This window comes from Pieris rapae, chromosome 12, assembly GCF_905147795.1.
Source record: "Pieris rapae chromosome 12, ilPieRapa1.1, whole genome shotgun sequence".
NCBI classification, from domain to species: Eukaryota; Metazoa; Arthropoda; class Insecta; order Lepidoptera; family Pieridae; genus Pieris; species Pieris rapae.
The window spans coordinates 1,673,938-1,700,887 of record NC_059520.1 but is presented as its reverse complement, the minus strand read 5'-3'; the positions used below and the strand labels follow the sequence as shown (position 1 = coordinate 1,700,887).

Sequence of the window (26,950 nt, the reverse complement as noted above, 5' to 3'; positions counted from 1 at the left end):
TCAACGTCGTCGACAAAACATTTATATCGATAAAAGCAATTATTACTTTCAACGAACATAATGGACCGAGTTAAAAATAACGTTACACGTGTGTCAAATTGAAAAACCACAAATTTATGTTTATTTTTAGAGAATCGAGTGATTTCCCACGATTCTATATATATTTTTTGAATGGGTTTTATTTCCCGACGCCCACGTTGGATTACCGGAATTCAATCTCACATCCTTAAGTATATTTTTCTTATTTATCCTTAGGCATTTATCTGAACGTGTCTTGAGGTCACATTTAGAAATGAGTAAAATAAATGAATTCAATATGGACTTCGACTTAAGATTGATTGATTTTCAACTGCCTTATAATCTGACTTGTAGACTGGCTTGATTTGATAATATCTACTATTAAGAATTAGTTTTCATCAACCTTCCAACTTACCAATAAAGAGGCCTACTAAACTATAGATCGTTTATTACGACTGTATTTTAACTACTTATCGAAAAATCCTCTGCGTTCCGATAAAACAAACCAACACACTTACTTATTCATAACCTCGCCTGTTGATTGAAAAATCAGTAAAGGTATTTTTAAATGGTAAATATATAAGAAAAAAAAATGAATTTGGACTACTTAAATGTTTCATGTTTGTATATACCTATGCCGACATAGTTCATTTCAACCCAACCGGTTATTTGGATGTAACAACATATTTTTTAATTGATTTCAGTTTCAGGGGGCTCGCAAGTGTGTGCTCAGCCTTTTAGGAATTGGTCTCTTCATGAAGCACCCTAAATCGAAGTGGTCTGGAAAATTAATGGGTAGCTGGTTCCACATACGTGTACGGAAATAATGGCCTTAAAAACGGTCAGTTGCGTAAGGACTTGGAGTGATAAGGTTGCAATTTCATATTCTGCCTGTACGTCCGATGATGAAAGGCAATAATTAAAAAAAAATCTGGGGTTGACCTGTCTTATCACATGATTTCGGCTTCAGGTTGCCGTATATGCCGTATATGTAGTAAGTATATTAACCTCATAGCAGTATGGAATTAAGATAAATATTCTTCTTATACATTTATTATAAATCTGATAGTTCTTTAGAATTGGTTTGAAGGGTATAAGAGTGTTATGACCGCAACTTAATCAATAAAGTTGAAAAGAATTTGATTGTCATGTGATTAATATTTGTTGCATAATTCAATAATGTTATATTTATATTGTTGTATCTATTCTAATAATTAGTTTCCAAATATTTAATTTTAATAAATAAAATCCAGCCGTTGGAACAACCGTCTATGGATTAACTATACAATTTATTGGAAAAATTCATCTCGATATTTACCTCCAGAGTTGAAATTTTTTTGCTGAGGAGTTGCAGCGGTAGCTGCGCCTGACGATCTCCGAGACCTGGAATTATAATAAAGATTCATGAACACTTAACCGACACCTTATTAAAATATTTATATTTCATAACTTCATAATGGCAAGTAAAGGCGGCTGACATCGAATTTTCGCTCAATGTGAATATTTGTTCGTTGCGTGCATGCTCACAACAATGCTCACAACACCTGAATATTCACGATTCGCCTGTGCTTCATCCCATCCACAGTTGCAGTCAAAATGGCGGACTTAGAGGTGGTGGCGACTGACTTGTAATGCAACATTCAAAGGGATTCGCCAAAAAAGACCGACCGAGTGAGCGAGTTCGGGCGCTCAGCGCTCGTATCGAGTTGCTCGGTTCGATGAACTGACATGCCGAATATTCGACTTGTAACGTGCTCACATCGAGCGAAAATTCAATGTCAGTCACCACCTTAAGGATTGAAAAATTGTAGCAAGCATGAGAGACATGTCAAAGAATTTGAACTCTTCAATCCGTCGAAGGCCGAGTACAAATGTTAAACATCAAGGACAATGTAACGTAGTACTCAAAAATAAAGGATTATTTTTATTTTACTCATAAAAATGTGGAGGTGTAATCATACATTGTTTTCCTTATAATCATATACATCATAATAATGAACGTAATTATGTATATATTGTCTGATACAAAAGCGTGTAGGCGTTGCGGGTGGACGGTATCATAAATCAAGGTTGTGTCGCCTACATATACCAATTATAAATACGCATTACCAACGGCTTAAATTCACTATCTTTACTGAGTTGTCAAACGTAAACTTGATAATTATTCTAAACCTAACTTGGGTTATACCCTTATAAAGGCAGTACATATGCAATGGCGTTTTAAGTGAAATTTAAAATTCTTGGAACTCAATATGTCTGAAAGGACAGCAAGCTTGCATATTGACTCAGTGTTAAGCGTAATAAGATTCTCAACAGCACTAACTATATGGTAGTGTATATATAAACTTCGTCTGTGCACAGAATTTATTGCATGCGCACAATTATCATACAAAACTACAAACATAGTGAGTTACAAGGCATATAAGGCACGGAAGACTAATTTTACAGAAACATGATCAATGCAATTAATGCCACAGATGCGTAGTTCCCCTATTATATTATTATTACGAATATTGTTATTATTACTACGAAACCAAGAAGCTAAAGGATAATGATAACTGTCAAATAAAATCCAAATATCCTTTATTCATATAGGTTACTCAATATACCTACTCGAGAAATTTTCTGACGAAAAGTCTAGCAATAAACTCAATTTTGCACACATGCACACCCCATATATTCTATATTTTCAAATAAAACCTAAAACATTTTTAAAACCACACGTCCTAATCTCTAAGGGGCGACAAAATATTTGTTCGGTTCAACGGATAATATGCTCCTATCGGCGCCAGGCTGTCTGACAGTGGAGACGCAGCCTAAGGAAAGGACAATATAATCTTCAAATGTCATTTATACTATGTAATTGGGTCGGTACTTATGTCTGTAAGCAGTGGACCGTTTAATTAATATTTACTGACGAATTTACGCTTAATTTGGCTTTGCGTACGCACTAAAGGAAACCAAATACATTCATTTTGATTTCTAAATTGACAATATATATAGTTGTAGTTAAACCTAACCAACCATTCTAGCAAAGGGAGCGATATCACCGAAATTAAGGCGCAGTTACCATCCAAGTGACACGGCCGCCCAATGTGAGTGTCCATGGGCGGCCCCACTTTGCCGCCTATTGCCTAAAACTAAAGTGCGTGCGTACAAAGTACACATGTCAGAAGTGAACTTCTTTGCAAATTAATTATTATTAAGGTAAAAGCCCCAATAGGTGTTCATGTAGCAATATATATTTGTATTTCTATATTGACACTGCTTACACACTGTATACGTACTTATGACAATATAATTAACTCAAAAATCTGCGTTTACTGCACTACAACACTTTAATGCAACTACTATGTAACTACTAAACATCAACCAATAGCGTCTATTTTTTCTCTATCTCCCTTTCTCACTCTCTCAATCGCTCTCTCCCTTTTCTTCAACAAAGTTGCACATTTTCGTAATGTTCCGTAAAAATTTTACCCTCATGCGCCTAAAGAAGTTTCCCTTCAGAAAACTTCTAGAAAAAACTTCGTTATAAATGAGACCGTGGAGGAGCTTTCTTATGAAATTGCAAATGGTGATTTATATTAAAAAGGTCCTCTTTTTTCCAGTCGCATTCAGTAAACATCGGATATTCTTTGTCTATGTAATTTATAGATCGAACCGTAAAAGAGGCCACTTCGACTGATTTGATGAAAATCTTATTGTAAAAGCGGAAAGGTTCTTTCTATTTGAAAGGCTTTCATGTATCAGTAGGAAATCCCGTATTGAGGAAACTAAACGTAATATACAACCTAATTTTATTTTATTAATTTACGTTGGATAACAAATATTAGTTTTGTAATTTTATGCTGATGACATTTTTTTATAGAACAGGGAGCTAACGGGCAGGAAGCTCATCGGATGCTAAGTGAAACGGCCGCCCATGGCCGCCAAGCCAGAGGACTCGCGAGTGCGTTGCCGGCCTTTTAAGAATTGGTACGCTCTTTTTGCTTGAAGGATTGTCAAAATTGTTATAAAATTCTCTAAAATTATAAATAATACTGATACTTACAATTATAATAAAAATGTAGCTTGTAAACATGTTACGTTTAATTATTTCACTAATTTTCTTTCGTTCGTATTAACATTCATTCAACGTTCGTTATCCAAAAAAATGCTTCAAATGGCAATACGTATTCCTTTCGTATGTATACCCTAATTTATAAAACCATGTACACGATATCCAACTGAAGTATCCATCAAAGTAAATCTAGTACTCTGCATTAGGCAGAGTATACATCTACAATAACTTTGCACAGCATTTTTACTGTGCAATAATATTGAATACTCTCTTTGAATCCAAACGTTCAATTATATTTAGCAATAAGATTGACAACCACTCACGTCAATATTATCATGAGAGAAACATGTCTGACGACGAAGTTATGGCTACAGCCATGCATGCATGGCATTGTTGAGAAACAGTGAACTGAAAAAATATTGCACAATACTAACCCTACACAGTACAAAAAATATTGCGAAATAAATTTCTGTTCAATCATTGCGCAATTTTTCAATATTATCTCTACACTGCTTATTATATTATACAATCAACTATTATATATGCAATATTATTATATTGCATATATAGTAGTTGTACATGTATATAAGTACTTACTTAGAAGCTGGAACATTGGTGAGGCATAAAAAGTTGGTTCGTACACTTCGCAGGCTGGCTAGTACCTGAGCGAAAGGCGTCACTATCAAGTCTTCTCCATGGCTGTGAACAAAATTACAGCAAATTAGTTATGGCTATAACAACACCATTAAAGTCTGATACTATGTCAGTTGGACGGCATTGGCTTGTTTGAGTTTTAAAGAGACCATCTGTTTTGGCTTCCAAGCATGTTAAGAGAAAGGGTATTCATATTCATATTTACAAATAAATACATACACTTATGTAAAAACTATTGAAAAGGTACAAGAAAAAAAAAATTAATCAAAAATTCATTAATGTACCATTCTGCCAGTTTCTTTTTTATATGTAATAGAAGAGCAAAAAACATAGCTTTGGCAAATAATTATTTACAAGCAAAAATAACGATTAGGGAAATCAGATCCAAATGATATTGAAATCTCATTCACAATCTCCGGGCACGTATTGATTGAAACAGGTATACAATGTATATTATAATATCTATCAACTTCCTAATTAGTTCACGATCAAAGTTTAACAACAGTACGAAGCCAATTTACGTGTCTGTCCTTCCATTAATGGTTGAAGATTAAATCTATGAATATATATATATACTTATATATTCATTGATTTGAAATGGTGATATAATAAAACAGTTCAACCTCTTTTTGGTATGGTTATCAGATTTATAAATCTGTTTTATGATGATAATAATTAAATCTAATAGGCAAGTAGGTGATCAGCCTCCAGTGCCTGACACACCCCGACCTTTTGGGTCTAAGACAAGTCGGTTTTCTCACGATGTTTTCCTTCACCGTTCGGGCTAATATTAAATGCGCACATAGAAAAAAAGTCCTTTGGTGCACAGCCGGGGATCGAACCTACGACCTCAAGGATGAGAGTCGCACGCTAAAACTACTAGGCCAACATGTATCGCTTAAAAATGATAAAATTGCGTTTTATTTAATTGCATAGCATTTTTACAAGCGCATTTTGTACCAAGTTTCATATTATTTACAATGTGGAGACGCTGTGTCTGACTGAGATGCAATTTTTCCAGCGTATATATTTTTAAGCAATTGTCTGCTTATATGTGCATAATGAAAACATAGTATATTTCTAACGCTTTTGAGTATTTTATGTTTTTAATAAATTGTACTAAATCTAATCTCAAAACATTCATAAATCAATTAAAGCCTACATAAGACATGCTTAAGATAGGAAGCAGATAATTGAAAATAAACTAGAGAACATCGTGTTACCAAGGGAACATTTTGCTAAACATCAGTTTGAATAAGAAGCAACAATTTGTTTACGCGTTGTAATCAGAAAGAAAACATATCATAACTAGGGATTAAAACGATATCTACTTACACATGCGTACGATATCTATAAAATATTCATAAGAAATAAATATAATATCAAGCGATTGCTTCCTTATTAGCGGCACTGATAAGTCGACGATAAAAATGTTACCAAGCGAAGTTTTACATTTCTTTATAACATTCGTAGAATTTTTCGTAGCTGGGGTTACGAATGCTACGACCTTGCAAAGTAGTGGCTCGCGAGGTGGCATTTCACTTATGTAGCAATAAAGATATTCAACATATAAATAAATTGTCGTAAACAAAATTAAAATTCAAAAATCATTTATATAGGTAACATAATGTACATTAATGAATGTCAAAAAAAGAAATATACATTAAATGCTTCTAAATTTACATTAACTGCCAGTTCTCAAATCAAGGGCGTAGAACGGAAGAGAAGAACTGGCAATAAACTCTCCGCCACTGTTTCGATTCACCGTGTCTAATAAAGCTGTTACATGTGTTTGATAAAAACAAACGTAAAATAAGGAAGCAATTGAAAAGTTGTATTATTCTTAAAAAGTGAAACCACATTTACGATGTTTGCTTCACTTATTAAAACGATGGTTTAGTAGAATGAACTCTATGATTTTCTGTCTAACTTAATCCTATAAAGAACGACTAAAATTGTTTTCGTTCGCGTTCGCAGAATCGCTTGATATCTGTCTGCAAATCAATTTATTCACTGAATATTGCTGCACAAAAAAAGCGAATAAATAATATACTTCAGCGGCGAATGCTGGAATAATCGGAAAAATGTCAGAAAGGTGATTGGCCAACGGAAAGTCTCGATTATTGTAATTGGAATAAAACATTCATTTTAACCAATCACAACCAACCGAAACCACGTCTTTAATTTTACATAGTCAATCTCTGATCTCGTAAAGGCTCTTCCTAATGAAGGAGAGAAGACATTAATAGCGGTATCTTAATTAGACTTTTTACTATCCACGAGTCATGGTAATTGCTCATAAAGAACAATGAAACTTTCATAATACGTTCTCACTTCTTTTAGTATTAATAAAGATAAATCAAACCATAATTATTATTTCGTTGTTTTAAGTTTATCTCTTTTGGTGAGTTTCCCGTTCGATAAGTGTATCCTGTTGTTTGTGTGATCATATTTGATATCAAAATAAAAATACACTTCAGCAAAATTTGATTTATTACGATTTTATGATAATTAAATTGCAGTAAACGTCAGTTTATAATGTTAAACAAAAAATAGTAAGTCCTAATAAAAGCTATGTATTACTATATATATATAATATTGCAACAGTTTTTATCTACGATATTTATGTATATGTGATATAGTTGATTCCTTTATCTAAATTATATAATATTTTAAAATGATGCATTAACATTACGATGTTCAAAATTGATTTTTTTAACGCCGTCAGAGGCAAAAAAATGTGATGGACTGGCGAAATGTCAAACACAAAGTCTTTAATTCTCATACATACACACATAACAGATTAAATAATACGAAACGTCTTATTTTACAGAAAAGCTAAATTTAAATTAATTTTTAATTAAATATAAAAATCATCAGAATCGTTGACCAGTTCAATAGGTTTAATACTTGGAAGACCCTAGGCGTACATAAAATACTCGCTAAGTTGTCTTTAAGTAATGGGCAAAATATACAATATTTATTCATGAATATAAAGAACGAAAGAGCTTGTCCAGAGTATTATGTAGATTACATCTGTGGACCTAAATTTTGTTTCCCAAGCTAATACAATAAGAAGCAATAACATTTTCATGTACTGTAATAATTATTTATGAAGGATATTGAGAGCAATAAGCCTATACTTTTGCTAATATTATTCTCTCTATGGGTGTTTTGTTTGGATAAATTCTTATGACGAATGTTCTGTAATGTATAGTTCAAAATTCGTCGAGAGCAAAGGATGAAATATTTAATTGAAAATGTTTGAAAAAATACTGTAATAGCGGCTTTAACATTAGATCGTTCTCTTTTAGAATCTTTAAAAAATTCAACAAAAATAATTGTATTTTTTTGTAAATTAAATTGTATATTATTATTATTATACAAAAATGGCTGCAACGCACTTGCGATTCCTTTGCCATTGAAAGTGTCCATGGGCGGCGGTATCACTTAACATCAGCCACCTGCCGTTTGCCTCTTGTTCTATAAAACAAACATTTGTCGGATGAGAGATGCTGCCACTCCAGGACAGTACAGTATGGCTAAACAGAAAATCAGTACTGGTTTAAGAATTTTTGAATTAAAACTTTAATAAAACAAATATTTTTATAAACTCGTGAAACGCATTTTTACGCCAAGTGTATTTTATAATCCACGTTATATAAAATACACTTTAAAAACGTTGTGAAATTCCACATTTCTTTTCATGAACATTCAAAGCCGGTAAATACCTACCAACATTAACAGTATTGTTAAACTCGGTTGCGCGTTCATTCCGCATAGATTTTAAAATGAAGACGCAAATCTAATAATGTTTTATGAGACAGTTTTACTGCCGATAAAACTCGAAAGCAAATTGGTTTAAAGGAGTGGGTTTCAAGTAGATAAGCCTTATGTTCTTTAAAACTACTTTTATAATCCCATACCATTTTTATAATCGCATAAGTTTTAGTATTTCAATTTACAACGACCAATACTTAAGCTTTAACTTGTTTAAGGTCTTGCAAAATATGCTTAACTTTTTAAGTATAATATAGACTTAACGCACCTGCATCATCAGCACACAAACACACCCTCACTTTCACACCATCACACAACACTGCCGAATTAGGTGTTACTAAGTTAATTAATAATTTTTAATGATTTTTCCTTCAGTAAATTTATGTACCTTTTTGTACGTATTATTTAATACACTTTGGCTATATCTTCAGTATAAATATTTATTTGTTTTATATAACATAAGTTAGCGAAATGATTACGAAATAAATAAAAAAAGATATAAGGACCCCAAACATTTGTCTGAGTCTGATTTATTGATCGGCTCGCGGCTAAAAGTGACTCAACCTTGCGATCGTACGTTTATTCAGGTAAAGTAAGAATGAAATATATATATATATATATATATAAGTTTTTTTATTGAGTTTATTAGTCTGTGAAAAAAGACGCGAGATCTGACTAGGCACTAGAATTTTTAAAGTTATTTTTGTTAGAATATATTCAGATTTTAATTACGAATCAGATTAAAATAGTTGTTTTGAAGAACCTTAATGAAATCCTTGCAAGCATGTTAACATAATATTTAACATGCTTGCCAGTTCTTCTCGCTCGTACTACGCTCTTCATTTGAGAACTGGTTATTTTAAATGGATGGCAATGTTTAAAGAAATTTTGTTTTAACACTAGCTATTGAAATTCAGTGTTAGTGGGTTATGTAAGAATTTCATGATAATCACGTGCAGTTCATTTGGCGTTAGCTACTGGAGTCGTGCCCAAGGTACGATTAATGACGCCCATACGTCAGGAAAAACTCAAAAACAATCGCGAGCTCACAAATATTTAGAATTCACGTATGACTAACCGATGAATCCCATTGTAAAAATAAATGTCACTCGCCGCGAAGTTATTACTCATTACAGTGACACCCTTAACCATTTATTATTATACGAACAAAAGTCGAAGACTGCAAAACAACTTTTAAATGTTTTTTTATTGAACAGAAGGCAAATGGGTAGGAAGCTCATCTGATGTTAAGTGATACCGCCCATGGACCCCATGCCAGAGAACCCGCGAGTGTGTGGCTGGCCTTTTAAGACATGGTTTTTGGAAATACTTTAGGGGGCAGCTGGTTCCACAAGCGGACCTTAGTGTTCCCAGTTGTGGAACGACGAACGGACAATATATAATATTTGTGCGTATTTCATTTCTTCAAAATGGCGTTATTACTTCAATATCACAGGACTCTTTACGCGACATAATAATGCTATTTTGGATAATTATGAAATTGTAAAATCTTGTGCAAATCGTCTTAAACAAGCGGAATTACTTATTACAAAACTTGATTTCCTCCACTTCGATTATATTCCCTTCGTTTAATATTCACTTAAAAGGATTAGCACAATTGAAATGTACTATTATTTTCGTCTTTGAGTCTGATAGGCTCCTAACAATAGCTGGTTTTAAGCGTAATTTATTGAAGTTATATTTCCTTTGCCGCGTCAGGGAAAAATTATGAGAGTAAATTGTTATTAAACACCTATTTTCTATTGTTATTAATTTACAAAAAAAAATTCTACAAACTTTTTTTTTGAAAGATTGCTACGCCCTGTACAATAAGTACGTACATGTTCTTTTTTATTTTCTCATATATTTTCATGGTAAAACAATTATTCAATAGAATCATACATAAAATAATTTTCTATAACCAAGATAATATCTTCCTTATCTCACACATTGATTTTTACAATAATTGACCTTTCAGAACTACTTGGATTTCATATCTCAAAATGATTGAACCTATTTTGGTAAAACTTTCTTTGGGCTAATAAATGGATCATTGCCTCAAGCAAAAGGCTCATCTGCAGTTTTTTTTTTGTGGGACCCCGACATCCGGCTTATCAGGCACGCAATCAGGCAGATATCTGACCCAGTGGCGAAGCAGTAGAGGAGTGTCGAAATCTCCCCTTTCCTAAAAAGGGACATTATTAACATAGAGGTTTGGCGTCTCATCTGATGTTAAGTGATACTGCCCACGCTGCCAGAAGGCTCGCAAGTTCGTTGCCGAGCATTTAAGTACGATCTAAGGACCCTAGGTCGAATGGGTTCGCTGGTTGCTGATTCCACAGAGTAGTGGTGCGCGTTAAAAACTGCCTCAAAGACGGTCGGTTAAGGGACGACTGAGGCAACCACACAGATGTAAAATGTTTACAAATGTGACGCAGTTATTTTAATAAACTCAATTGGCTTTGCGTCTCCAATCTTAATTTAACGAATCATTAGAGCAATAATACTTGTTCATCTGATGGATAAGACAATTGGTAGTTGACATCCATTTATTATCTACATACGACCGCAATTTATTGGCCTTATTTATTTATATAAGGCAGCGGAGCCGAGCCCCAATTGTGCTGTATTGCGTTCTTATACTGTAGGATTTGCGTGTTGTTCCCACGATAATGTAAGTGTGTACTCCTATTTCACCATGCCTTCTGAGAATCTTTGACAATCTGAGACAATTCTTTTTTAAATTGATTTTATTATTATTAAATGACTTAAGATGTTTCGTGGAACATGGTGTATTGGTCCTTACAAACTTTGTGTAGAACAAAAACATACTTAGCGATTAAAAAGAGTGGCGGAGGGTTTGACAAGGAAAAAAATGGTTAACGCCACGCCTAACAATCAAAAATGGCCGGCGAGTGTCAGCCATACGAACAGTAACTCGTAAATGACATAGAACATAAGTAGTGGTAACTAGTGTCCAATTTGCAGTCGCCGTAATGGTTTTTGGAATTAAATTCTTTGATTTGTTGGCAATTTTCTAATTATAGGGACGTACCGAGACGGAGCCAAATCACGTACTTACTGGCGTTAAATTGAATAAAATCTCATTTCGGCATTACGATTGAGCTGGTTGCGCAAATTTCATGTAAACAGTTTTATAACGTACCATTTTGAGCACTGAAGGCTGACGGTGTTAAACGATTTTGTTTACAGACAGATACGTCTATGGAGTATATTGACCGAGAATATGTATAAAATCTATAAATGTACTATTCAATTGTAAGTGTTTCTAAATTCCGAACCAATTTTTGTGTAAGCGTTCACTGGATCAGCCAGTCTATATAAATTACAAGGTAATCGCAAAACACGAAGACAGCTGGAATAATTCAAGTATTTTTATAAAATTTATTCTATTAACTCTGATTATCTCTCTCTCTTTATGTAGAATACTTTAAAAAAACGAGCGAATAGTCACTAGTGTGAAAACAATAAATGGTATAATTATTAATTTCGCTTAAATAATCAAACTTAAGTTATAAGTTATTATAAGTGATGACTTCCTTAGTTTAAGAAAAAGTATATATCATTCTATACATATAACCATAGTTTGACGGATAAAACATTAACGTCACATAAAAAGAAGTAAATTCAGATAAAGCGTAATTAAAAACAGTTTTCACGGAATTCATCACGCAACGGAATTTATTAAATTAAAATATTTCGATCGACTCCTGACACTGCGATTCGGCAAAGTTCAGTTTCATCCCAAAATATCAACTGCATGCAACTGATTTTTTTGGTATTTGGAACTTGTATGGAAAAAACGGATCGCATGACAAGTTGTGTTGTCGATAAACAAACGAACGGTGCCGTAACATCGTCTTTTGTTTTACATTTTTACATTCCCAAACGATAGCGTAGGTATCCGTCGAATTTCGTTTCAGTAACCAATTTGTAATTATTATATATGTTTTAGAGCAATGATTCCCCACATTATCAGAGTGGTAATTTGATTGGTTAAGGGGGTTATTTAAGATTTTATTAAAATTATTTGGAATTTGAATTTCAGTTTTTCATTATATTTTATAAGAATTTACTTGGGTACTCTGTGTCGGTAACAATTGAATCGTAATTTCTAGGAACAAGCTATCGTTTAAGAGTCTAAAGTAAACAATTCAATTTTTAATATTAAAAAATTATGTATGTTGCATAAGAATAAGAAATTTAGGAAATACTACGAAGAGGCCATACAAGGACAACAGACACCCATGTTAGTGAATGTGTGCCGGCCTTTTTACTACTTAATTAAAATTAACGTAAATAGACGTCAATATCTTAAATGTTATATTTTTGCTCGTCGTATAATGGTCCTGTTAAAATATTGTGTCAGATTTGTAAAAAAAACTTTTTCAGCAAGTATTTTAAGTAATTAAGAATTAAGTTTGTTTATGGAAACCCTGACACAGATATTTTTTACTTAAAAGGGTTTCCAAATCTTACACCTAGGAATGAAAATGTGCCTTCTTAAAATGAATAAACACCTTTTTATTTTCACACATTTTTTATTATTTTTTTTTATAGCAAGTCCATGAAGATCTTACGCCGAGTCGTTTTAGAAACCTTGTTGTGTTAATTATTTGCAATTATTATTTTCTTTTTTATCATTATGTATTTACATACTATATTTGCGGAAGCTTGGGTCTCTTCACTAAACACTGCGATATGATAGGTATGTTTCCTTGTAAAATGTGTGATGTTGCGAGGATAATAAAATGACATTGTTTTTATAAAACTTCAATAAGTGTGCTTCTATTTATAGTAACCGAGATAAGCCGTTCAGAAACGTGCTTTGCGAAGTGTGAATGTCTTTATTCAATGAGAGTAAATACAATAAGCAGGACAAACACTGCAGTGCAGAGTAATATAGAAGTTAAAATGTAGCAATCATTACATTTCAGTACTTGATAATTTGCTTTGTATCGGTTGAGAAAAATGTTTATTGAATATAAACACTCATTAAATAAAAAATAATAAAAGACTCAAAGATTACTCCAGATCCCATAGTAACTTTATCGTATTAAGATGAATTAAGACACTCGTGATTTAATTTTAATTTCTTAAGAATAAATAAATAAATCAATGGCGCTACAACCTTGTTAGGTCTGCGCCACAGATCATTTATCAGTCAATTAGGCAAGTAGGTGATCAGCCCCTGTCGTCGACCTGGGGTCTAAGGCAAGCCTTGGCTTGCAGGCGGTTTTCCTATATGTTTCAAGCCAATGTCAAATGCGCACATAGAAAAAACCTCCGTTGGTACACAGCTGGGCTTGAACCTACAACCTCAGAGATGAGAGTCGCACGCTGAAGCCAACACTGCTCTTAAGCACTTGGATTTATTCCATCAAAATCCTAGTTGATGAATCAACGCGACAACAATTCTGTCAGACTTCTTGGCAATGATATTTTAATTTACGGTCTGTTTCACAATGTATTGATAAAGTACCAAATAGCTATGCAACACAAATTATTCGGAAGATAAACGTTCCGAATATGAAACTTAATAATGTCATGAAACGCAAAAATAGTGTTAATCCTACCAAAAAGTATTAAATAGCTTATTTGGAACTTTATCAGACATTGTGAAACAGACCCTTATAATAATAATTCAATTATATGTATATAGTACGTATAATAAGTAGTATATATAACATTATATGTACATTTCAATGCTATCAAAATTAATCCTTATTTTATTTAAATACATTAGATCAGGGATTCAGTAATTTTTCTCTTATTTCATTTTTAATTTATGTAATTTTTTAGCTTCGCCAATGTTGCAGACATACTGTGATAAATAAAGATATTTCTTAGAAAGTCTCAAATCTCAAAATGAATCGCGAGACGCAATTATCTGACTATAAATTAATTTTATCCACGTACCTCATTGTTCACAGATTACGGGTTTTCCTTGTGTATATTTTTGTAATAATTTCTGCGTTTAATATTGACTTGTAGATTTGTCAAAGAATTTATGATTTAATATTTTTTTTATTTTAATTGCAAAGAGGTTGTATGATTTAAGGTAATACTAAATCTCCACAGACTAAGAAAGTAATTCTTAGAAGAGACTTCGTTTCTTTAATCTATGATTGTGTCTTCGCCTACTTCTTAATTACGGAGTTAATATAAAAACCTACCCACTAGTTAATATAGACTAGCCAAAAATAAACATTTTTAAACGTCTATTATCTACGCGTTCTATGGGCTATTTTCATATTATCTGCATTTAGAGATTTATGTGTATTGTATCTACAATTTGCTAGGTTATTGCTAATACAATATTCCAATTTATCAATTGTTTATTAAGTCAAACAAAGCCACATTAACATTTCGATTAAAACCAGTTTAATGTTTGAAATGCAAGTAACAAAATTAGCCCGCATCTATTTATTAGAAATAGGGTTGCCAATTACAGTGAAATTTAAGAATCAGTGGGAAAATTAAAGAAAATATAAAAAGTGAAAAATCACCAGCTTGCATTTTTTATAGAACGTAATAATTTTATGCAAAGCCTCATCTGGTGTTAAGTGATACCGCCGCCCATGGACACAATGCCAGATGACTCGCGAGTGCGTTGCCGGTTTTTTTAAGAATTGGTACGCTCTTTTCATACAGGAAAAGTTTTCTTTAAACCAATCCTTGGTTGTAATTACTTCGGAAATACTTCAGTAGGCAAAACGCCATAAAAATACGCTCAGTTGTGGAACGATGGACGTCGAGGTGATACGGGTGGAATTTCGTATTCTGCCACGATGTGCGATGGTGAAACTCAGCTGTAGATATTAATCCAAACAAGTCTGTATTTGCATTTTTTAATTGCATTGCTAAGACCACCAACCACCGACACTGTTCATAAAGTGTCGTTTTATACATAAACACATACGTTGGCAGAGGGTTCGCAAATCGCAAGTGCGTTTTATGACAAAATAGCAAGCTGATTAAGAGTGTCAATGGATGGTATTTAGTCATTTTTGAATCTTCTGACCAAATTCTTACCGAATCAAAATAAGTATATGGACAAATATATCTACGTAGTCCGCTGTTTCGCTGTTTTTTTGCTGAGCAAATAATTCTGGTTTTTTAATTGTATAATCTTGTATATATATTAAAAAAATATCATTTAGGTTTAACTAAATTGTCATAAACTTTAGATAGAAGATTTTTTTACATATACCGGAGATTTGAAACTTAAGTAAATAAATAAATAATAAAAAGAGATTTTATTAATGTTCGCGGTCTTTAACATATTAATAAACATTATAGAAGTGTGCAAACGGGGAGAAGGCTCATCTGAGATGGTGAAAGATGCCGCCGCCCATTAGGTGCTCATCTCAATGTCATAAATTATTATACTTATTCATGCAAAAAATGTCGTGAAATAAGCATAACTTTGATACCTATTTTAATAAGGGTCTTGGGAAGAAACTTTCGGGTATAGATAATGTCTGACGTAAAATATTCATGATATTGTGTTTCGTACTTTGGTATTATTGGATGAGAATTTCGTAAATAACGCTGTATGCTTCGCCAGCTATAGAGATTTATATGACATTTCTATTGAAATGATAGAGGTTTTTTTAGTACTTAACTGATATAGTTATATTAGATTGAATCGTGATTATTATACTGAAATATTTGTAGTCATTTTATTTACATCGTAATTATATCGTATCTTTCTCTGAAATTATGTTTATGCTGATGAAAAGAGACAGATGAAGTCTTGAAATGGTGCAATATTGTCTTGAATAATGTAGTGAATATATTTTTATTGTTACATACAAACTTGCAAGATAAAATACTCAAAGGAAAGCCAGACGAGAACAATCCCAATAAGTCGACATCTGAGCGGTATTTTCTTTTTTACTCAAATGTCAAGTTTAAGTACCTATCTATACAAGTACTACAAAGTTATTGGAGTTATTCGTGTTGCAATTAACTCACTATTTTTAGTCTTGGAACTGAAGGCTTCATAGGAAATTAAAAGCCTATTTCCTCTGAGTAAGGGAAATTTGATTTCCTTTACCTCGTCTAAAGGCCGTCTTAATTTTTCTTTATTTGTTTACTCATAATAAAACGTTTTAACTTGAAATAACGAAACGACGCGTCTCGCTTTGTGAATCAGTGTCTATCAAATCATAGACATGCGATACGACGCGTCGTTCCGTTTGACCAATCACAATGAAGCGAAGCGCCATCGTTTGTCTTTTGTTTAATGTAGCATCCCTTTGTTCAATCGGCTTATTCAAAAAATTCAATCCCCATTAATTTAAACGTTTTACTTCTACAAAATTAGTAAGATTTATAACTGAAACAATAATAAATTTTTTCATCCCTCCCAATATTATTCCCAATGGCCATTACAAAAGGCAGCAGGCAAATTTTGTTTGAAATATACACGTACAGAATCCATATATACAATCTCCTTAGTAAAACATCATTATACATATCGCTTGCCCAGAACTAACCGGCAACAAAGTCGTAAAAGCAAAATCTATTACTAAGGTACTAGCTACAATACATATACAATCATATACATATCATATACATTGTTGTTATGTATTAAGTGTAAATAGTTAAAGATAATAGATAAAGATAGTTTGAGTTTAGATAATTCTAAGAAATAATCATAAAAAGTTGAGGCGACAATTTAACATCTTATAATATATATAATATAAGATGTTAAATTGTCACCCCGGTTGAGTGATGATGAGTGAAGTCAAGGATTCAATATTCGTCGTAGTCGCTAATTTACCTTTAAACATTATTACACGAGTACGAGTTTTTTTAGCAATATCCCATGATCGAGTGAAGCCATTCGCAGAATCTAGTTAAATAATATTTGTTATTTATCTATTTCAAGGACTCGTGGGAAATTTGCACAGAGTTTGTCGATAGGGAGCGAATGCCTATTAAAACTTCGAAGGACTTTTTCCCAATGACTCTATGCCCCAGTTATGAAAACATATTGTTTTGCGTATGCAATGGAATATCACCGTTTGGTCATTTTTCAACAGCTTTAACATTTTCAATTATGGTAACTTTTATCAGAAAATGTTTCTTCAATTTACGGTAATAATGTGTGGTTCTACGAACAATTTCTACTTTCTGTAATTAACTATAGTACGATTTTTTTTTATTCTGATATAAAGGTCTTGTAACTTATGAACAACGCAAGAAATATAATATTTAATTACGCTGACCTCTTCCTATCTACATGGAACCAACAACAGAGCTGGTGCGGCTTGTGAAGCGGCTGAAAATACTTAAGCTTGCAAATACATTGGTCTAACCTCCGAATATAATTTTCAAATGGCTTTTTAAATAATAGCTAAAAGATTAGTCAACATCACAGGAGACTGAAGAACTGGCAGCTGAACATTCAACATCGGATAAAGAATTAGTCTAACAATTTAAAGAAGGAATGCTGCCAGTATCTTCGGAACCATGCCTAATGGGACTTCTTTTAATAATACATTTTAGTTATTATATTTAAGGCTTTTGGTTTTTATAGTTATTTTTACGATACTTAATAATATAAAACAAGACAACGATATAACGTGAAATTGATATATTTTTGTATTGAAAACTTGAGTTGAGCTTTGTGGGCGTGAATCTAATGAATGCATATCGTTGGAGTAAAATCGCGTTGGTGTAAAAACGCTTCCACATGATAAAATATTATGAAATTTATATCCGTTTTAAGTCGTAGTTATTGAATTCTAAAACGAAAATAGTTTCCTGTAGCAATACTCATTATATTTTTATTTTAATACATAGTGATTGGCAAATGAAAATAGTAGACTAAGGGTCTGTTTCACAATGTCCGGATAAGTTCTAAATAAGCTATTTATATTACTTATTGGTAGGAGAAACAGTATTTTTGCGTTTCACGACTGTCAGATAGCGCTATTCGTCAAGAAACGCGAAGCATCTTATTTGGAACTTTTATCTTTCGAATAATTTATGTGTTGCATAGCTATTTGGTACATTATCCATACATTGTGAAACAGGCCCTAAAGATCATAATTAACCTTCATAAAGCTTCAAGCACTGCCTGGCACGGGGCGAAAAAAGAAACGAAGGACGGGGCACCATAATTAGATTTGACAATTTGCGCTTTACAATTGGGACAAGCACGTGAAATTAAAATTGCCGTCGAGAGAATGTGTCAAATCAAACGTCAAATATTTCAATAATACTTTGTCATGAGATTACATAAAAGTTTGGCAAAGGTTTTTTTTTATAGAACAGGGGGAAAACGGGCAGGAGGCTCACCTGATGTTAAGTGATACCGCCGCCCATGGACACTCTCGATGCTAGAGGGCTCGCGAGTGCGTTGCCGGCCTTTTAAGAATTTGTACACTCTTTACCGTTAGCTTCTACTGAGATTTTGGGCGATTCGCTTGGTATCACTATGATTGTAATAAACTTAATTCAAAATATGGATCTGACGCAAGTGCCCACACGAGGCGCTGGGTTGTGGGTGAATGCACTACATTTCTACTCAAAGGAATATGTGATGTATAAAAATATTTAGTAAGAAAAAATATTGTAAAATATAATTAAACAAAACATCATGTTTAAGTATGAGTGAGTGTGCGAGTATTTTAATGAGTGCGTGAGAGTGCATTGGGAGATGTTATCAGTGTGTGTGGGTTAGTTTTTGCAGCTTGAAGTCATGCCAAAATATGAAGGCTTCTGTGGAATCGATATCCAAATCGGCTTGGATAATATTAACGTATTTTGTGAATTTATACCTGGATGGATAGTTTTACTACCTCAGAATCCATAGTTCTTTTGTAAAAGAAGAAGGACTTACGACTTACAAACTGGTAGTAAATGAAAAATTTAGAATTAAATTTAAGATCTTTTCTGTTGATGTTCATAAGTGTATGATTACCTATCTATGAGTATGAGTTTGTTCACTTAGCCCCCCCCCAAAACACATCCTTTATTTAGGCGTCTGTTCTTAGATGCGTCAGGATTCATTAGTCCATAGTGTTTGTGATATATTAATAGTCGAACAGGCTATTTAAGGAATTGCTCTGTAATAATCTTGGCTATTAAAGTAAGCTTATTAATTATCTGGTGTTCATTAGATATGTTGCATTTCTCAGGCACGTGCTATCAATTAAGCGCCCACGTAGATATCTAGGCACAGGTGAATGCTTAACAAGAATTATTAAAGTATAATATATTTCTTAGAAAATTACGAGGAAATTCTCTTTCAATTAACATATATCTAAATATTAATATTTTAAGCTGTGCTGTGGTTACTCGGGTAAATTTGGTAGTCACTTGATGCCGTATCTTGCCTCAACAGATAACATAGTCTACCGTCACACTATATGTTTTTATGTATTAGGCAAACCTGATGTTAGTGATACCGCCGCCCATGGATATTCACATTGCCAAAAGGCTCTCCGGCCCTTTAAGATGTAGTACGCTTTTTTCTTTAAGTCCATCTTTAATGGATAAATTTCGGAGAATAATCGCTTATATGCAAACCCAGAATAAATCCGGCGCTATTTGGAAACTATGCTAGCCAGCTTTCAAGGTCCAATTTAGTATTATTTAAAATAGGGCCCAATAATAGTGAAAAAGAAGACGTAAGCCAGCTGACAATTTGTGTATGTATTTTGATTTTACCTAAGTTACCGTCTTCTGTGACCTTTGAGTTTTGATAGAAATGTCATGGGCAATAAGACTTCAAAGAAGCTTTTAAGCGTCTTAAGATAAATTTTCATAAGAAATGTGATCGTTATACGCATCTCAGTGATTATAAAGATGTTATATCATTTTCATTAGCAAACAAATGATAAAATGAGATGCTTTATCTAAGCCGATTACAAGGTAATGCAAAACACTGTAATAATTAATTTCGTTTTTTAACAGAACAACACGAAATGACTTAGCTTAAGAAGAATCATCATTATTTTAAAAATGGAATCTAATCTTGGTACTTCCAAATGGCAAGTTGTCGCCATGACATGAAATAACTTTTTTTGTCACCTCATACCAGCCAGTACTTTCGAAACTAACAAATATACAAGCAGGTAATATATCTTAATCTAGAGAAGCTTAATAAGAAATTAAAAAATACAATGACTTGTAGTCTACTCTACTATATGTAAATTATATCGGACAGTCGGACTACTTTACAAAATATTCTTGCACCGCTACCCATTCAATTATAAGGAAAGCACTCAATATTGAAAGTATGAAAATCCTGGATTGAGTCTAACACAGAGGTAGTACTATTTTTAAGCTGCCCGGCAAAAATCAATGCCGAAGGAATGAATGCACGCGCTTTACAAAGCTTTGTATATTCTGTGCTTTTTCATAGAGTAACAAAAGTTCTTATTTCTTTTTGTTTAGGTATTAGCTGTTGTATTTACTTTATTTTATTTTGAATTCATTTTTATCGATTAAAGTGTTGCCAGGGAATTTTATAAAAATTACCGTATTTTTTTATGTACTACCAGGCAAACGGGCAAGAGGCTCATCTAGTGTTAAATGATACCGCTCCCTTGGACACTTACATTGCCAGAAGGCTCGCAAGTGAAATATATATTTTATATATAAGAATACTACATTTTGACGTAAATTTAGAAATTCAGTCCTTATTTATTCAAATTATATGTAAATCTATTTACAGCGTATTGAGGGTGACTTTTGCCATGTCTACTTTATGTTACACATAAAGACTAGGCCTTTCTATACATTGAGTTACGACACTCGTTTTAGTCTCTATTATAAAATACTCTTGGCAGTTCAATTAAAATACTTTAAAAATATATTAAAACACCTAATCATACTGATATTTATTTTATTTTGTAGATTATAATGTAATAACAAAAAGGAATAAATTAACTATAGCTTAATTCTCTTATTCATGTCTTTCGCGGTAAAAATATTTAAATTTCTACGTATTCGATAATTAAGCGAATAAAACAAAGATGGACGTCGTTCCAACCGCGCTCAAAATGGCAGCTCCTGTCAGCTAGACAGCTTTATGTACGCAATAATAAAATGTTGCAACTATGAATTGTATTAGATACATCACAGAATAATATAAAACTGGAACAGATAAAAATATTTTTATTAAATAACACTTAACCGTATCTGTCTAGAGTCTTCCAATAATTTAAATCTTTTGTTATTAATTAGAATAGCTGATTCGTAGCGTTATTATACCGTGCGTATAACCTGACACTAATAATTCCCGTCCAATATCTTATCTGTTAAAATTATGTGCGAGGCTTACTCATATTCCCTTAGGTATCAAAATTGTAATACAGTACCTTTAGTTTATATTGTTATAATAAAAAAAATATTCAAGACTTATTGCGATTCTTTATCTATATTTTATAACACAGAATACAAAATATAGTTAATATAAATATTTTTTTTAATTTGGTTTAATTTTAACAAATTTTCTGATAGAACTATTCACGATTCTGTATGGCTGTATAAAATTCTTTACGCATTATACAAAAACCGTAGACTATAAATAACGATGAATCTTAAAATAAAATAATTTTACGAGTCAATAATAATGTCGATAAAGCAATACAAGTGTTGGTTTAATATAATTATCTTTCGGTGTAACACAATGTGTTTTCTTCCTCAATTAGATTTTTTATCTGTGCCAAACTCATTACTCACTTTTGTTTATTACAAAATTTATTTGATCATTGCTTTTTTTCTTACCGCGATTTCGGAAGTATATTTGGACCTTGGTATAGCTTTAATAATAACAGTTCGTGAGACGCGGAAATTATATACACAATAAAGTTTAAAGTTCGGTTCGGTAATTATTAATGGAAACTAGATAATCTTTCACATTCTGTACAGATTTTCTTACGGGGAAGAATAATGTCGTGATAAGTACTTAGATAAGGCACAGATGTCTGCCTGTTGATAGAGAAAATTAGAGAACGCCGAAAAGTCCGGCTTATCATTTGGAACACAGAAATTCATCGTATATATTTACAGTAAATTGGCTCTAGTTTCAGACGCAATTATGTTTAAAAATAAAATATGAATTCCCAGAAAGTGAAAGTAAAATACGTAATTAGTTATTCATGAGAAACCATTAAAAGAAACTAAGTCCTACCTCCACGTTTATGAAATTATTTTAAAGATTATTTACGTTTGCAATTAAAAACCCACGCTGGGAATGTAAAAAAGTAATAGCCCACAACATTGTCTACTTCATTAAGCATGAGTTTCGCATCCCTGAGTTGGTACTTTTGGATCCTGTCATGCACAGCTAGAAACATATAGACGACAAGGTTGAGACTTCAAGGTCTACATGCAAGAGTCATTGTTCGTGCCTCGTCTCGATTTAAAAATCGTTTCTGCGTGGGTATGAAGACGAAACATGATTGAAGTCTTTGATATGAAAGTATATGATAGTCGTTATATACCAATATTTTAACGTGAATAAACCTTTTAAAATACAAAGGAAGATCATTTTAACCATTTCTCCGTAAGCCACCCCTTGTTTTACTTCCGGTATTAAAATATAAGGAAAATCCCTCTGACTTCAGAAATGTAATATAAATTACATTTCCTATACTAATAATTTAAATATTAATAATTACTTTTCTTTTTATGTACATCTAATGTCCGTTTCACGAGCCACACATAAAGTATTTTTGAACTAATTCGACTTAGGGTTCTTCAAGAAAAGTGCGTATAAATTATTAAAAGGCCGGAAACGCACTCACGAGCCCTCTAGCATCGAGAGTGTCTATGGGCGGCGGTATCACTTAACATCAGGTGAGCCTCCTGCCCGTTTGCCCCCTGTTCTATAAAAAAAAGTGATCAATTTTACCATGAAGTCTTGACATATTAAATAAGATCCTTTTTAATTCACAATCTTTAGTTGAACATTTAACTCTTTGAAACGTTCTACTAGATCTATTGTGTGACATTTATTATCTGTGATGCTTTATTTTGTTATTCATTATTTCCGGTATTTTCCTCGCTCTACGAAAAAGTATCGCAATACAGCGAGAAAATGTATGTTAAAGGTACACTAGAAAAAAGTCGTTTTAATTTTCTATTTATTAATTATTTTAATTACCAGCTTAAGATAGTAATAATAATATAATCATAAGATATTTTTAATGAGTGTGTATTCGGACTATATTTTTTACAAGTTTACTATGGATCTTCAATAAGTCTTAATTGGATATTTATATATACATATATATTTAATCTACCCTTCGAAATAGATTTACGATTAAATGGGTACATTCATTGATTTTACTGGTTCCAGCTTGTTAGTTCGAGCTTTTCAAGAAATGTGTTGCTTTAACACGTTTTGTCGATTAGCGGAATTGTCAAGAAGCTGCGGGTAGTCGCTATTTTCCCATTAATCTTTCCTTTATGTATTGAATAAAGGGAATATGGAAAATATATTTCATAGAACCGGCTAAGCCGTGTTCAACAATGAAACGTAGGTACTGCAAATATCTATTTTCTCTTATATATATATATGAATAAATTAATTTTCCATCACGTCTTTTAATAAGATTATTTAGAGACTACTTTTTTAGTATGTTTATGACTAAGAGAGAACTAATAATAAATTCATGAACTTGTCATCGTGATATTTACAGGAAGATATTTACATTTCGCACACATTACGCAATCGATTATGTGTTGTCATCCTATGATTTCACGTTTAAATAACTTAACAATAGATAATTGGGAGGTCCTTTCTGTAAACTTACTTATTACTTCTACTGGTAGGTACTATGTATTGACATAAGAAATTATATTAGATAGCTTTTTTACTCACGCATCGCGCCTGGTACGTTCATCCCAAAACTTCTCCCAAAATGAGGAGCGGTTTCTAAAACGCAAAAAGCTGGTGCTGAGCGTCCTTGGCAAGGTGCTACTCCCAGCACCGACACCAGTGGCCATGCTGTGTTCCGAAGCTGAACTTTTTGCGATGAACCCACTTCCAGCACCCAAACCAACCGATTGGGACCCCGAACGATGCATCATGTATCCTTTTATCCCAAACTACATTTCTCACTTCGAATGTAATTAAACCGATCACAACGCTTTAATTAACTTTCACTTTGTATCACGTTAAGCCAATGTCAACAACGATTTAAATTATCTTAGCTTAAATTTTATTTACTTCATTTTCTCTCCACGTCTATTTTGTTTGGCGTTTAGTATCTTTACCGCACTACTATAGATAAGAATTTCAACACGCGATCAATCAGTTAAATCCTTTAAATATATTTAGAATCGATAGGCCGAGATAGGCTCAAAATACTATAAAAAAGCTTATATTGTAAACACATTGAAATAGCAAAACAGGGCCAACTCGTTGAACCAGTGAGTGACCTCGGTGCCCAACACACCCGATACTGCACGTTTCATAGAAATAGTAAATAGAAATCACTTCACGTTCTTACACAAGAGTCGAAAATAGTATTAGATTATAGCTGGAAAGTCACATCTTAGCGGGGGTTTTTGTTTGTGCGGGGTTTTGAGCGCGGCGGAAACGGTGCCGGGTCATAAGCCGTGCCGTCGGCGCGCCGCGCGGACTGTCAATGGAGCTGACGAGCCGCGGGCGAGAGCTGGGAAATCTTGCATCCTTCTCGCACGCGTGGCGGCCGCCGAAGGCACCCGACTACGCACGAAGATAATTTTGGCGCTAATAGAAACTGGCAGCGGTGGGCGCCGGTAATCAATGCTACGTGGAAATTGAGAGCCAGGGAAGCATTGTCAAGTTGAATTTAAAATCCAGGTGGGAATACGCTTCCTCTGTGGAAAATCAACTAGTATCGGAAGGTCAAATAAATTACATTACCTATAGGAAAATTACCAAAGACCTTACAATGCGTTTTTCGTAATATCTTGAATTAGAAGTCTACTTTGTTTTACGATAAATAGAGACTTAAATTGTTCTAAGGCAATATGGATCTATAAGGAATATAATTACCTAAACCTATATTTGTATACGTTAAAATTTAAACTTCAAAGAGTCGATATTTGACCGTCAGTTGCTGAATTTAATTACCTCGCTTTTAATTAACCAGACAACCAAACAAACATTGATTTAACGGGACGCGTCTACAAATTACTAAAGCGTTTTATAGACTCATAATTACAAAATAAATTAGCACATTTGCTTCACAATGTTCAGTTGGCAAATCGCTTGGCTATAAAATGCTCGAATGCATTAATTGACTCCGCAATGTACGGAAAATTTCAATAACATGCAAGTTTCATACTTACCACGTCGAGCAAATTAAATATTAAATGCATTGCAAACAATCACACGAAAGCGCTTTATAAGCGTGATGTACTAGATGCGCATTTGTTTTACGTTTTACTGCGTACAAACGAAATCCCCACAGAGTGGCAAACGTAGTTTGTACGCTGAAACCGATAGCATAGCGCGCCTAGTACGCTAGCGAACACTACTCAGAAGCGAAACTCTTTGACGTAACATGCAAATAAAGCGTTAGAAAATACATACGCTCTATCCAGTTGTGCTGCCTCCACATCCTTGAATCTGTAAGCAATTAAAACATTGGGAGAGAAAGATAGAACACGGGCTTTGTATTGCATGTTCATTTCTGGTGCGAGTCTACAGCACATTTGCGTATCAGTGTTTTGCGGTATTTGTGTTCTATAAGGCTTATATCTAAAGTACGAGCCGACAAGGCGTAAGACTCAAATGATTTGTCTGTCTGAAACTTCGGAACTATAACTAAATTTTAACGTAACATTTGTCTCACTGTAAACTCACACTAGGCTCTCAGTACCCTGCACAATCTCGAGTGGATGTGAGATAACAGTCGTTTGAAATAACCGGACATGCATTCTTCAATAATTCAATAACTCAGCACTTATTAAATGCGCTGGTATTTAAATTACTCTTCATACCTCCGCTATTATCATAGCGCTAAGGTAAATTGCTTATGTATGATGTAGGTAGTCCCAAACATCTTGAGGATACTATATGCTGTATGACAGATATCGAGCACTCGATCCGATATATCTATGACCGACACGCTTAACGATTTCTTTCTGTCAAATGTGTGTAAACTTTTAGGTTGAATTGCTTTTTTAGATAGATTCAAAATTCCTATGTACTTAATTTAAAAAAAGAATTATTTAGACATTACTGGGAAATTATAAACGAAATAGTGAGTAAAGTTTTAAAACATATAATAAAACATTGAAATTTAAATTTCGAATAATTTCAATAAGCCTTCGAATAACAAGGCGTGGGCTCCACGTTGGTAAACACTGTCGTAGACTCAATGCTCTTAACTCCGAAGCGAAACCCTGTTGTTGATGTTAAACGAAAGATATCCATGATGAGATGTGATT

General features: G+C 33.2%; 1 protein-coding gene across 11 annotated transcripts in view; it reads right to left on the bottom strand.

Annotated features, from left to right (window-relative positions):
- LOC110999894 (cAMP-specific 3',5'-cyclic phosphodiesterase, isoforms N/G) overlaps positions 1–26,950 on the bottom strand; it is a 295,372-nt gene that overhangs the window by 39,037 nt on the left and 229,385 nt on the right. For 7 of the 11 annotated variants that reach the window (XM_045630594.1, XM_045630595.1, XM_045630593.1 and 4 more), the window contains 3 exons: positions 26,091–26,126; positions 4,679–4,780; positions 1,337–1,401 (listed from right to left, as the gene is read on the bottom strand). In XM_045630594.1, the coding sequence (XP_045486550.1) occupies positions 1,337–1,401; positions 4,679–4,780; positions 26,091–26,126 (203 nt within the window). Of the gene's footprint in view, positions 1–1,336; positions 1,402–4,678; positions 4,781–14,455; positions 14,476–24,389; positions 25,161–26,090; positions 26,127–26,950 lie in introns of those variants that run through there. The other 4 variants (XM_045630592.1, XM_045630600.1, XM_045630597.1 and 1 more) reach the window with 3 other exon arrangements.